General features: G+C 50.1%; 1 protein-coding gene across 5 annotated transcripts in view; it reads left to right on the top strand.

Annotated features, from left to right (window-relative positions):
* The window catches only part of ALPK3 (alpha kinase 3), a 58,983-nt gene that overhangs the window by 41,430 nt on the left and 5,235 nt on the right, over nucleotides 1-12,318 (top strand). For all 5 annotated transcript variants that reach the window (XM_086364426.1, XM_086364427.1, XM_086364425.1 and 2 more), the window contains 7 exons: nucleotides 3,813-5,895; nucleotides 6,569-6,716; nucleotides 7,093-7,220; nucleotides 7,355-7,390; nucleotides 10,412-10,692; nucleotides 11,244-11,332; nucleotides 11,976-12,199. In XM_086364426.1, coding sequence (XP_086220552.1) covers nucleotides 3,813-5,895; nucleotides 6,569-6,716; nucleotides 7,093-7,220; nucleotides 7,355-7,390; nucleotides 10,412-10,692; nucleotides 11,244-11,332; nucleotides 11,976-12,199 — 2,989 coding nt within the window. The remainder of the gene's footprint in view (nucleotides 1-3,812; nucleotides 5,896-6,568; nucleotides 6,717-7,092; nucleotides 7,221-7,354; nucleotides 7,391-10,411; nucleotides 10,693-11,243; nucleotides 11,333-11,975; nucleotides 12,200-12,318) is intronic.

Genomic DNA, 12,318 nt, shown 5'->3' with positions numbered 1-12,318 from the left:
TGGTATGCTGGGCATCCTTCTAGATCTGTTTTCTGTGCATTTACAAGTATATGTGTCTGTATTTCCCACACACGGGTGGTGTATGATATTTTCTGTCCCAATACCTTGCTTTTTTATTTGGATATTTATTTTACTTATTTGGGATGTGGATGTACCAGAATTCATTGAGTTAATCCCATATGGAAGTAAGTTAGATCATTTCTTGCTGTTTTTGTAGTTGTTCAGTCACTGTCACATCTGACTCTTTTTGACCCCATGGACTGCAGCACGTCAGGCTTCCCTGTCCTTCACAATCGCCCGGAGCTTGCTGAAGCTCATGTCCATTGAATCAGTGATGCCATCCAACCATCTCATCCTCTCTTGTCGCCTTCTCTTCCCTCAATCTTTCCCAGCGTCATATCTAGTCTTTTGCTATTGTAAACTATACTGCAACAAATATCCCTGTATGTATGTCCATTTGAACATGGAAGTATTTCTACAAACTCCTAGGAATGGGATTTTGAGGTCAAAGAGTGTGAGTATTTTCAGTTTAAGTAGGTAAAGCCAGATTGCTATCTGTGGAGGCTGTGCTGATGCCTGTTTCCTCACACCCTGGTGGGCAGAGAGTATCCTTCAACTTCTTGCTGTATTAGGTTGGGGCTTTTAGGCTTTAACCTGTAAATGATGATAAGTCACTGGGAGGCTTTTAAGCAGGGGAGTGTCACAATCAGATTTATATTTCGGAAAGATCAGTTGGGCTGCAAATTTGTAGAGGCAAAGACTAGAGTCAGAGACACCAATTAAGAGGCTTAGGCAAGACAGAATTGTTGGCAGCTTAGATTAGGCTCTTGGCTGTGGAGACAGAAGGGAATGGATATTGAGATAGTGAAGCTGTAGGTTCTGTAGGACTGATCAGTTTAGGGGTGAGGGGGAGTGAAGATAGCTTTAATCAGCAGTTCCATTCATGGGACTTCCCTGGCTGTCCAGGAGTTAAGACACTGCTTCCACTGCAACGGGTGCAGGTTCGATTCCTAGTCCAGAAACTAAGATCTCACATGCTGCAAGGCAAGGCCAAAAAAATTAAAAAGTTCTGTTCACATGAGCCATGTGTGCAACATCAGCATTTTCTTTGTAAATTTAAAGCTCTCATGTCCATATTAATATTTCCTAGTCCCAGAATATCAGAAGTAAAAAGATACTAACATTCTTCAGTTGGACTTAATATTTGATGGCTCCTAATATTCTCCAAACTCTGTTTTTTTTGTATTCATACTGTTCATTCAGCATCCCATGTGGAAGTGAAAGTGTTAGTCGATCACTTGAAAGTGTCCATCTCTTTGTGACTTCATGGATTGTAGCCTGCCAGGCTCCCCTGTCCATGGGGTTTCCCAGGCAAGAATACTGGAGTGGGTTGCGATTCCCTTCTCCAGGGGATCTTCCCAACCTAAGAATCGAACCCAGGTCTTCTGCATTGCAGACAGATTCTTTACTGTCTGAGCCACCAGGGACAGCATTCCATATGCAGTAAAGTAGCTTTAAATTCTAGACTTGAATATAGTTTATTTATAAAGTCTTTCATTATGTATTCCCTTTGCTCTTGTTTTTAATTGGAGGAATATAACTGCTTTACAATGTTGTGTTAATTTCTGCTATACAACGTCGTGAGTCAGCTATAGTTATACATATGTCTCCTCCCTCTTGAGCCTCCCTCCCAACCTCCCCCCATCCCATCCTTCTAGGTCATCACGGAGCACCAAACTGAGCTCCCTGTGCTATATAGCAGGTTCCCTCTAACTATGGTTTTGTGTGTGGTTCTTCTGATACTTAGAAATATTTGTATGTAATAATGCATAATTTAAATTCTATATAATATGTCTATAATTTTATGTTTAATTAATGTCTTTTACTTTCTAATGAGTGGTGTTTCCACTTCCTCCCTATCTTTTTTCCTTTTCCTTTTCTCTCCTATTAGCCCAAAGTTGTATTTCTAAGTGGCTATCTTTATATATATAGGTATCCTATATTTCTATTACCTGGGTTTTCAGCTTTGAATCATGCCTCTGATTCCTAGCTTGTATAAGTGATACAATTAAGGCACCCACACTACTCATCTTCTTGCTCCTTCCCCTTCTATGCTAGTTGTATCATTTCTGCATCGTCAGGGCATAAGCATTGACATTCTGATCTCCCACTCTAAACTTTTTTGTTTTAGTCTTGATTAACCAGAGGGTTAACTGCATATTCACTGTTCACCATCAGTTGTTTTGCTGTGGTTTCCCAATCATTTTTTGGTTGACCAAAGTTTCTTCTCCAGTAATTTCCTCCAGGACCCTGGGAACACTTATCCTTAAGCCCTTGCATATTCAGAAACAATTTTCTTAGCAATTTTCAGGAGGTTTCTTCAGGAGTGTGTTTTTTGTTGATATTTTTTGAGATCTGCCTCCGGTAGGCTGTTCCACTTTTCTTTCCCTGACTCCGTTGGACATCTCCCTTATATGTCTTCTGCTGGATTTCCACCCGGTCTTCCACAATCCTACAGTCTTACAGCCTCCTAGAGTTTCATCTGTCTGCTTTTGGCAGTCCTTACCTCCACATACTTTTTTGAGACTATAGGTTTTATCAACCTCAAGTTCCACTAACAATGGAATTTGCTTTATTTTTTCTTGTTTACTTAGTTGGTTTTGAGCATATCCAAGAGGGAAGAGGCAAATTACCGTTTAGGCCACTGTGTTTAAATAGGAGGTCCTTTAATTATATTTAAATGTGTGACATAATAGTATAAAAGCAAAGAACTTGTGATTTGAAGTTAGACACTCCTGGCTTCTGAACCCTACTGTTTACTGTCTGATAATGGACAAACTACATTCTTCTTTGACCATCAGTGTTCTTATCTCTAAAATAGAGATAATTCTTATAACTATTTCATATTGTTGTGAGGAGTGAGGTAATACCTATATAATAAATGGGGGCCTAGCATAATGTTTTGCAAATAGTGGGTGTTCAGAAGGGTAACATTGTAACATTTCATGGATCTCCTGGCATACCTGTCATTCACAACGACTTTAATCTTCTACGACTGCTGCTGCCGCCGCTAAGTCGCTTCAGTCATGTCCGACTCTGTGTGACCCCACAGACGGCAGCCCACCAGGCTCCCCTGTCCCTGGGATTCTCCAGGCAAGAACACTGGAGTGGGTTGCCATTTCCTTCTCCAATGCATGCAAGTGAAAAGTGAAAGGGAAGTCGCTCAGTTATGTCTCTTTGCGACCCCATGGACTGGAGCCCACCAGGCTCCTCCGTCCATGGGATTTTCCAGGCAAGAGTACTGGAGTGAGGTGCCAACGCCTTCTCTGACTAGCGTTATGTAATTACCGCTCACTCAGCATTAATGGTGATGTTGCCCCCGAAGCTGTCAAGGAGACCCTCCAGTACTCTCCCACCTCACCCGTCATTCTATCCAGAGCAGCAGTGCCACAGGAGAGGGAAAGGTTAATTGCTCAGAAGCCCTGAGAGAACACATCCCTCCAAATGGTGGGGGTGAGGGGAGGGGTAGTACTTGAGCAGAGTCCATCAGGAAAGGCAGGATTTCTTCAGGGAGAGGTGGGAAGGCCCAGAGCTAGACCTGGATTCTGGATATTACTTTATCTGGATTCTGGGTTCAGGGGTTTGGTGGGTGGGCATGGGATTTTGTCACCCCTAACAAGCCTGAGAAACCAAGTGGCCGGATTCCCATCACGGCAGCTGTGGTTAAGGCCCGAGGAGACTGGGACATCAGATTGGAAAGAGAGCCTAAGGCACCTGTAGTTAAGTTCTTGCTTTTGTCCGTGTGTTCCCAGGTCCAGGAGTCCCAGGCAACCATAGCTCCTGCACCGGCCGGCAGCAGCTCTGATCCAGCCTCTGCTGGTCACAGCACCTCTAGAAGTCAGGGCATCATTGAGCCCATGGATGCAGAAACCCAGGAGGACAGGAGAATGTCTGTTGACCAGAAAACAGGAGGTGAAAAGAATACAGAGGTGGACAGGAAGATGCAAGTGGACGGGAGGACGCAGGGAGACCAAACAGAAGCCTCCCAGTGGACTCAGGCAGATAGGATGACACAAGTGGATGTTGTGATGCAAGGAAGTAGGAGATCAGAGTCGGACAGGAATTCCCAGGAGGACGTGATGGCACAAGGAAGGGTGGGGACGCAGGCAGAAGAGAGGACCCAGGAAGATGGATGGGTACAGCAAGAAAAGGGGACACAGTCAGAGGGGAGCACTCCCTCAACCACGAAAGGTCATTCAGAGAAGGCGTCCATGACCAGTCTCAGCCCACACTCCAGAGCCCCCAAACGCCCACCTTCGGAGGATCCTAGGTCTCCTCGGGTTATTGAAGGCTTTGGACAGAGCCAGGACGAGTTCCCTGTCCCAGACAAACCGGGTTGTATGCTCACATCTGATGAGACACCAGAACCAGCCTCTGGGAACCAGGAGGAAGCTGTGCTGGGTCCCCTGGTGGGGGGCCTCGCTCCCAGGGCACAACTGCCTCCTGAGGTCCGTTCGGAGCCAGTGGGAGGAGAGCGCTCTGGAGGGCTGGAGTGGTCCGCTCCGGGGAGGGACAAACCAAGGGAGGGCCTGTTCCAGGGTCCGAGGGAGGAAGAGCTGGGAAGAGTGCCACCTGCAGCTCTGGGTGGCCGTCCTCCAGGGGGCTTAGGCCCTGAGGGGCGCCCCCTGCCCTCTCCTCCTGAGGCTGGCCTGACTCGTCATTCCCAGGAGGGGCTGCCCAGCACCCCAGCTTCTCAGCCCAGGACTGCAGCTGCCTTCCCGCCCTCTGAAGACAAGACCTTGCTGAGCTCTGCTCCCTCACTGCACCTGGGGCCAGGGACAGCCAGCCAGAGTCAGCCTCCAGAAACTGTGGTAGCAAACAGCGAAGGGCCCTGCGCCAAGGTGCCAGATGCGGACGGGAGGACTTCGGGTCCCCGGACCTGTGACCCCGGCCTCATAGACTCCCTGAAGAACTACTTGCTTCTGCTGCTAAAGCTGTCCAGCTCAGAAGCAAGTGGAGGGGGCCCGGAGTCTCAGGGGGAAGCTGCCGCTGGGGGTCCGGCGCCCCTGCCCACCCTGGCCCCCACCATAGAAGTGGCTGGACTGAGTCCTCGAACCTCACGGCGCATCCTGGAGCGCGTGGAGAACAACAACTTGGTGCAGAGCGCACAGACCCTCCTGCTGAGCCCCGGCACCTCCCGCCGTCTCACCGGCCTCCTGGACCGCGAGGTGGAGGCTGGCCGGCAGGCCTTGGCTGCTGCCCGGCGCCCAGGCCCCAGCCCCCTCTCGGTCCCCGCCATCGTGGTTGGTGAGGCGGAGGGCCCTGGGCTGGCCTCAGGAGGATCCAGTGAGGGTGAGGGACAGCTTCCCCTTGAGGGGCCTGGCCTCCTGGAGGTCTCTCGGGAAAGCAGCATGGGAGGGCTGCTTAGGGAGGAGGGTGGTGGGCAGGCAGCCCCTGGGCAGGGCCTGCTGTCAACCGAGAGCAGAGCCCAGGAGCCCTCCCCAGAGGAGGAGGCCCCGGGGGAGGCGCTCCCCGCGGCGACGCCCGAGGAGCTGGCTCTTGGGGCCCGGAGGAAGAGATTTCTCCCAAAGGTAAAAGCTGCAGGAGATGGAGAGGGCACCAAGCCTGAAGAAAGAGAGAGCCCCTCAGTCTCCCCCAGGGGGCCCAGGAAGGCCCTTGCACCTGGGTCCCCAGGGACTCCCGGGCTCGAGAGACGCTCCCCGACTCAAGGCAGAAAGGCAGGCATGCTGGAGGTGCCGCGGGCAGAGGAGGAGTTGGCAGCAGGAGACCCAGCCCCCAGCCCCAAAGCTGGCAGTCTAGATGCTGAGCTGGCCCTGGAGGAAGGCAATCAGGATGCTCTGGCCAAGTCCAGGAAGGCCAAAGACCTGCTGAAAGGTGAGTACTAGGTCTGGCCTCCCAGGAGAGGACGCTGCTGGGTCACCTGCCTGCTGGAGACCTGGTGCACCTCTGTAAAGGTATTCCCATGTAATAATCCCACAGGCTGTAGAATCAGAAAGGCTTAGTTTTTGCCCTGGCTCTGTGGCTTGGAGCTGATAATAGGACCAACTTCATAACATTATGAGGTTAAATGGGATAGAATAAATCAAGGGCTCAGCCTGGGGCCTGGCTTCAAGAGCATCCTAGCTCTAGCATCATCATCATCGTTGTCACCACCATCATCCCCTCTCTGCAGACTCGTCCCACGAGTACAGAGTGGTACAGACAGGACTCAAATGCAGGGTCCTAGGGTTAGGAGCCCAGGCTACAAGCTGAATGTCCTCTCTTGACTGCTGTCTTTGGCCTCAGCTGTGAGGCTCTGCCTGGCCTGGAGTGGGGGCGCACGGCCGGGTTCTTTCTAGCAAAGCTGTGTGCTCTGAAGTCAGAGCAAAGGCCTCAGAGACACAGATGTGGCGGGGGTGGGTGAAGTGATGGGTGTGTGAGGAGACTTGAATCCTGTTTTCTCTCAGCCTGTGCACCAATGACACCCAGGGAAGCGGGGGCAAGGCCAGAGAGGGCACAGGATGGCAGGGAGAGGGCTTACTCCTTCCCACTGTGCCCTTGCTCCCAGCCCCACAGGTGATTCGGAAGATTCGGGTGGAGCAGTTTCCTGACGCCTCGGGCAGCCTGAAGCTCTGGTGCCAATTCTTCAACATTCTCAGTGACTCGGTCCTGACGTGGGCCAAGGATCAGCGCCCAGTGGGCGAGGTGGGCAGGAGGTAAGCCAGCTGGGTGCCACCCCCACCTGGCCCCCTAAGACATGGCAGCAGTGATCACGTGGGGGCATCGTCCCAACCTTGGATCCACCTTCAGTTAATCCTCATAGTAACCCTGTAAGGGAGACTCTAGTACTCCCACCGTAAAAAGGAGAACATTGAGGCTCAGAGATACTAAGTCATTTGCCCAGAGTCCCACAGCCAGTGAGACTCAGGATCGCAAACCTGGCCTGTGTGATGCAGGCCTGGCTCTGCCCAGAGCTCCTGGAGCCTGTGCCCACAGAAGCCTCTGACAGTGGGGTCTGAGGACCCTCAGGACACAGTCTGGCCTGGGCTGTGCCATGGTGATGGCCTCAGGGGGAGGGTCTCCTCTCTGCAGTGCCGGGGATGAGGGGCCCGCGGCCCTGGCCATCGTGCAGGCGTCCCCCGTGGACTGTGGCGTGTATCGATGCACCATCCACAACGAGCACGGCTCAGCCTCCACTGACTTCTGCCTCAGCCCCGAGGGTGAGTGTGACCCTGCCCCCTCCGCCTGGTCTCTGCTCCATGGAGGACGGGGATAGTTATCTTTGCAGAGGTAGAGCTCTCTGTGGGCATGCCCACCTGAGGACAGTGACTTCCTCTGCTTTTTCTCCACACAGTGCTGTCAGGATTCATCTCCAGAGAAGAAGGTCAAGGTATGGTGCCCCTCACGGGGAGGAATGGATGGGCCTGTGTCCCTAGGCCTGCCTCTGCAGGGGTTCTTTAAAGACTTGGTGGTGGTGGTTTAAATGCTCAGTCGTGTCCGACTCTTGGGACCCCATGGACTGTAGCCTCCCAGGCTCCTCTGTTCATGGGATTCTCGAGGCAGGAATACTGGAGTGGGTTGCCTTTTCTTTCTCCAGGGAATCTTCCCAACCCAGGAATCCAACCCGGGTCTCCTGCATTGCAGGCAGATTCTTTACCAACTGAGCTACAAGAGAAGCTTGGAATCTGATCCAAATGCCACATTCATCTCCACATACAGCTACCCTTTCCTCCTAGTTTAGCATGTGGCTTGTGGAGGAGGTGGAGGGGGACAGCTGTTTCAGAAGTTGAGGGGGGAGGAAGGGCTAGAGGGCCATCCCACAAGGAGTTCACTCAGCCTGTGCCCTCTCCCCTGATCAGAGCCCTTGATCGAGAGCAGGACTGGCTACCAGGGTACTTCTCCCTACCGGTTTCCTCCCTGGAGTTTCTCTTAGGAGTCTGTGAATTCCTGCATGAGACCCACATGGGGAGCCTGCTAAAAATGCAGTACCTGAGCCCTGCTGCAGACACTCTTAATCACAGTCTGGGGAAGGACCTAACGTGATTGCATGTCAGTAGACACCCTGGTGATTGTCATACACCCTGAAGTTTGACAAACAATTTGAAGGCACAAATATTAGAGGAAGAGTTTGTGTTGCTCCTGCAAAAGACACATTAAGGATTTAGGACTTCGAAGGCAGCTGGTGATGGAAAGATTTCTAGAGCTTCATGAATTCCTTCATTCATTCACTCCTTTATTCATTCATTCAATTAGTACTTTTTGTTCAGTTATAAAATCAGAGTTAATATCAAATATAACCTTATGCCTAAAAACAAATAATACTTTGTTCTCATAAAATCAGATTTTCCTGTCTTGTAAGTGTTGGTTTATTTGAATTAGGAACCATTCAGTGCTTTTGGCTAACATATCTTCTTTTTTTTCCTATTTAATATTTATTTATTTATTTGGCTGTACCAGGTCTTAGTTGTGGCTTGTGGGGTCTAGTTCCCTGACCAGGGATTGAACCTGGGCCCCCTGCACTGGGAGCATGGAGTCTTAGCCACTGGACTGCCAGGGAAGTCCCTGACATATCTCTTAAATCTGTCAAGTGTATAATAGTTGCTCATCCCTCACTTGTTTTCACTCCTTACCATTTACTTCGTGAAGTCACTTGATGTGTAGAATGTCTTCCATTTTGGATTTTGTTGATTGTATCACCATTTAACATGTTGCTTCATTGATGGACTTCCTCTAAACTGGTTATTAGGTTGAGGTGCTCAGGTGCAAATTTGGGGGAACATTTCACAGGTGAGCTGTGTGTTTCCTTTTGCCTCCAATCTTCAGGCACATGATATCTGTTTGTTTTAGTAAAACTAAGAATGATCACTGAGTTTATTCACATGTTTTCTGCCTGATCTATCCCCTTTAAAGTTAAAAAAAATAAACAGGAATTCTCTGGCAATCCAGTAGTTAGGACTTGACTCTTTTACTGCCAGGCCTGGCTTCAATCACTGTTAGGGGAACGAGGATTCCCACTTACTGCAAGGCACAGTTTAAAAAAGAATTAAAACTGTATCTGATACAACTCCTGTCATTATCGAGGAGTTTTAGCAGTCACTGATTATTACCTCAATCCTTTATCTCCTTAAGGTTTAGAACATGGAGTATTTTAATTCTGTCATTTCTTCTTTATTCACTAGCTAACATTTTTCAGTAAAGAGGAAATGTTTATTTGGTAATCCTGATACATATAGGTCCAACAAAAAAATGAATGGAAATTACTTTCTTTTCCCTCTTGCTAAGCTTTCAGAATAATGAATTAGAGCTGTAACATCTTCCACAGGTCACCAATAAGGGTTTTTTGTTTTTTTCCAGGAGGAAGGTTTTTTGTTTTTTATAATTATGAAAGTATGGATTTTAACACATTTGAATGTTCAGTACTTTGCAGTTATTCTTTTTGTTAGTAAAATTGTCTCTCTCTCTCTTTTTTTTTTTGGCCAATGGAAGCCCCTTCAGGTTGGCTCATGTGTTCTTGTGACAAGCAACCAGTTGTTTTTGATACTTCACTTACTTTCTGATCCATAGATGTTTCTGGTCAATCCAAGACACTTCCTGCCATTTGTTCAGGGAATTCTGGTTCCTTTTAGTGGAAAATAGGCTTCCCTCATAGCTCAGTTGGTAAAGAATCTGCCTGTAATACAGGAGACCCTGTTTTGATTCCTAGGTTGGGAAGATTCCCTTGAGAAGGGAAAGGCTACCTACTTCAGTACTCTGGCTTGGAGAATTCCATATAGTCCATGGGGTTGCAGAGTCCGACACAGCTGAGTGACTTTCACTTTCACTTTAGTGGAAAATGGTATTTAGTGATCACAATTTGAGCACTAGGAGTACTCATTGCTATTGGATTGGTCTCAAACATTTTTTTTCAGTCAAACTTGTTAATTGAGATGGAATCACTTATTCACTTGATCAAAACACCAAATTCTAAAACAGACTAATCCTGATAGTCTGTATTAATAGCTGCTTCCTCAGAAAACCCATGCCTTCCACAGACACAGGCTGAGCCCTTATTTTCTCACACACAAGCACTGTTGAATGACCGAGGGTTGCATAACTACAGGGTCTGCCCTCAGGAGCTCACAGTCTACCACGGACCCCACAGTGCACCCCCAAAGAGCAGTAATGGACAGAGTGAGTGTATCAATTCCAGGCTTTTCCTGCCCTGTGGACTCTGCATCAGTCAGGGAGAGCTTCTATAATGTGTATTTATGTATTTGTTTGGCTGCTCCCTGCAGCATGTGAGATCTTAGTTCCCTGACCAGGGATTGAACCCACGTCCCCTGCTTTGGAAGCGCAATCTTAACCCCTGGACAGCCAGGGATGTCCTGAGGGGGAGTTTCTAGTTTTTTCACACTTTTCCTGTTCCCTCCAGTTGGAGAAGAGATTGAGATGACCCCCATGGTGTTCGCTAAGGGTCTGGCTGACTCTGGCTGCTGGGGGGACAAGCTCTTTGGGCGCTTGGTGAGTGAGGAACTTCGAGGGGGTGGACACGGTTGCAGCCTGAGGAAGGCCTCCCAGGCCAAGGTCATCTACGGGCTGGAACCCATCTTCGAGTCAGGCCGTACGTGCGTCATCAAGGTGTCCAGCCTGCTTGTGTTCGGGCCCAGCAGCGAGACTTCTCTCCTGGGCAGAAACTATGACGTCACCATCCAGGTACTGTCCCATGCCCCTGCCCCCGCTTCCACCCTCTCATCCCTCCCCTTCCCAGCCTGGTCCTGTTGGGAAGCCCCATATGGAGGTGGATGCCATCTCAGTCTCTGCTTTACCTTGAGGAGAGCCTGAGATGTAGTCCAGGCTACATCGTTGGGACCATAGTCTTCAAACTATTTTTCACCAGAAACCTTTTTCACTTCCCTCAACTGTATCTTGTACAGAGAAGCCTTATTTGTGAGGGGACAGGGGGTGACTGTGGGTGGGGCGGGTGCCCCACTTTCTGCAGTGTGGCCCCTGGGGCACAGCTACCTATCACGAGGGCTCTAGCAAACAGTTTGTAAACCACTTTGAAAACATGTCCAAAGCCTCTTGTTTTACAAATGAGAAAAATGAGGTGCAGATGAGGGAGGAGGGTAGGAGTGAACCCCATCTTCCCCAGGGCTGGGATCCTCCCTGCAGCCTCTAGCAGACAGCCTCCCACTTAGAGCAAGGCGTGACTAAGAGCAGGTACGCTTCTGTGCTGACCAGAGTTGGTTCTCTTCAACCCACAGGGGTGCAAGATCCAGAACATGAGCCGGGAGTACTGCAAAATCTTTGCGGCTGAAGCCCGGGCTGCTCCTGGCTTTGGAGAGGTGCCTGAGTAAGTGCACAGGGAGGGGGCCATGCAGTCTGACTTGAGCTCCTGCACAGAGACATGATTCACAGCCTGCTGGGTACCCCCTGAGTAATGGTCATGTGCAAATGGGCCCCCAGCTAGCCCCATGCTCAGCTCAATGGTTCCTCAATAGAATCTAGAAACAAAGACGTCAAGATTCATGGCCCACTTTAGAAAAGCTTCTGTTCTGGTCTCCAGTCTCCTCTCACCCACCTGAATTCCCTACCCCTTCTCCCAGTTTTTGCTGATTGTGGGGTTTAGGCATGGCAGGTTCTGGGCCTCTCTGAAGGTGACAGGGAGGCTAAACCATCCAGGGTCTAGTGGGCGTGGACAGTCTGGCTGAATCCTCTCAGAGGTATTCCTTTCTGTTTGTCACTTACGGGTCCCAGTCCCTCACTCAGGCACAGAGGCCTCCTGGGGCCAGAGCAGAGTTCAGCTCTCATCCCACTGACCTCAGAAGGTGGACAGGACCCTGAAGGCATTGGGAAACTCCTGTCCTTGCTGCCCTTCAGGCTCAGAGCTGAGTTCCCTTTTTGGAAGGGTGTTCCTTTTGTGTGGAGTTGAGGTGGAGGGAGGCGCTCTCGGGGCACGGTCAGTCCTGCTCACCGCAGGGTGGCACTGTGCTTAGGATCATCCCACTGTATCTGATCTACCGGCCTGCCAACAACATCCCCTATGCCACCCTGGAGGAGGACCTGGGCCAGCCCCTAGAGTCCTACTGCTCCCGGGACTGGGGCTGTGCTGCGGCTCCTGCAGCGCCTAGCAGCTCTGAGGCCGTGTGGAAATGCCAGACCTTCCAGCACTGGCTCTATCTGTGGACGAACGGCAGCTTCCTTGTCACAGACTTGGCAGGTATGAGGGTGTGAGGTGGGTGTGTGCCTGTGCAGGAGAGCATGCGGAGGGCAGGGCACTGGTGTGCAGCACGCTTCCGCATGTGTTCTTCTCTGCTTTCACAGTAACCTTTTAAAGTG

Source organism: Bos grunniens, chromosome 21 (assembly GCF_055505025.1).
Source record: "Bos grunniens cultivar Pamir isolate PY7600 chromosome 21, Bosgru_T2T1.0, whole genome shotgun sequence".
NCBI lineage: Eukaryota > Metazoa > Chordata > Mammalia > Artiodactyla > Bovidae > Bos > Bos grunniens.
Note: the sequence above shows the minus strand (reverse complement) of the source record. Positions and strands in the feature narration are given on the sequence as shown.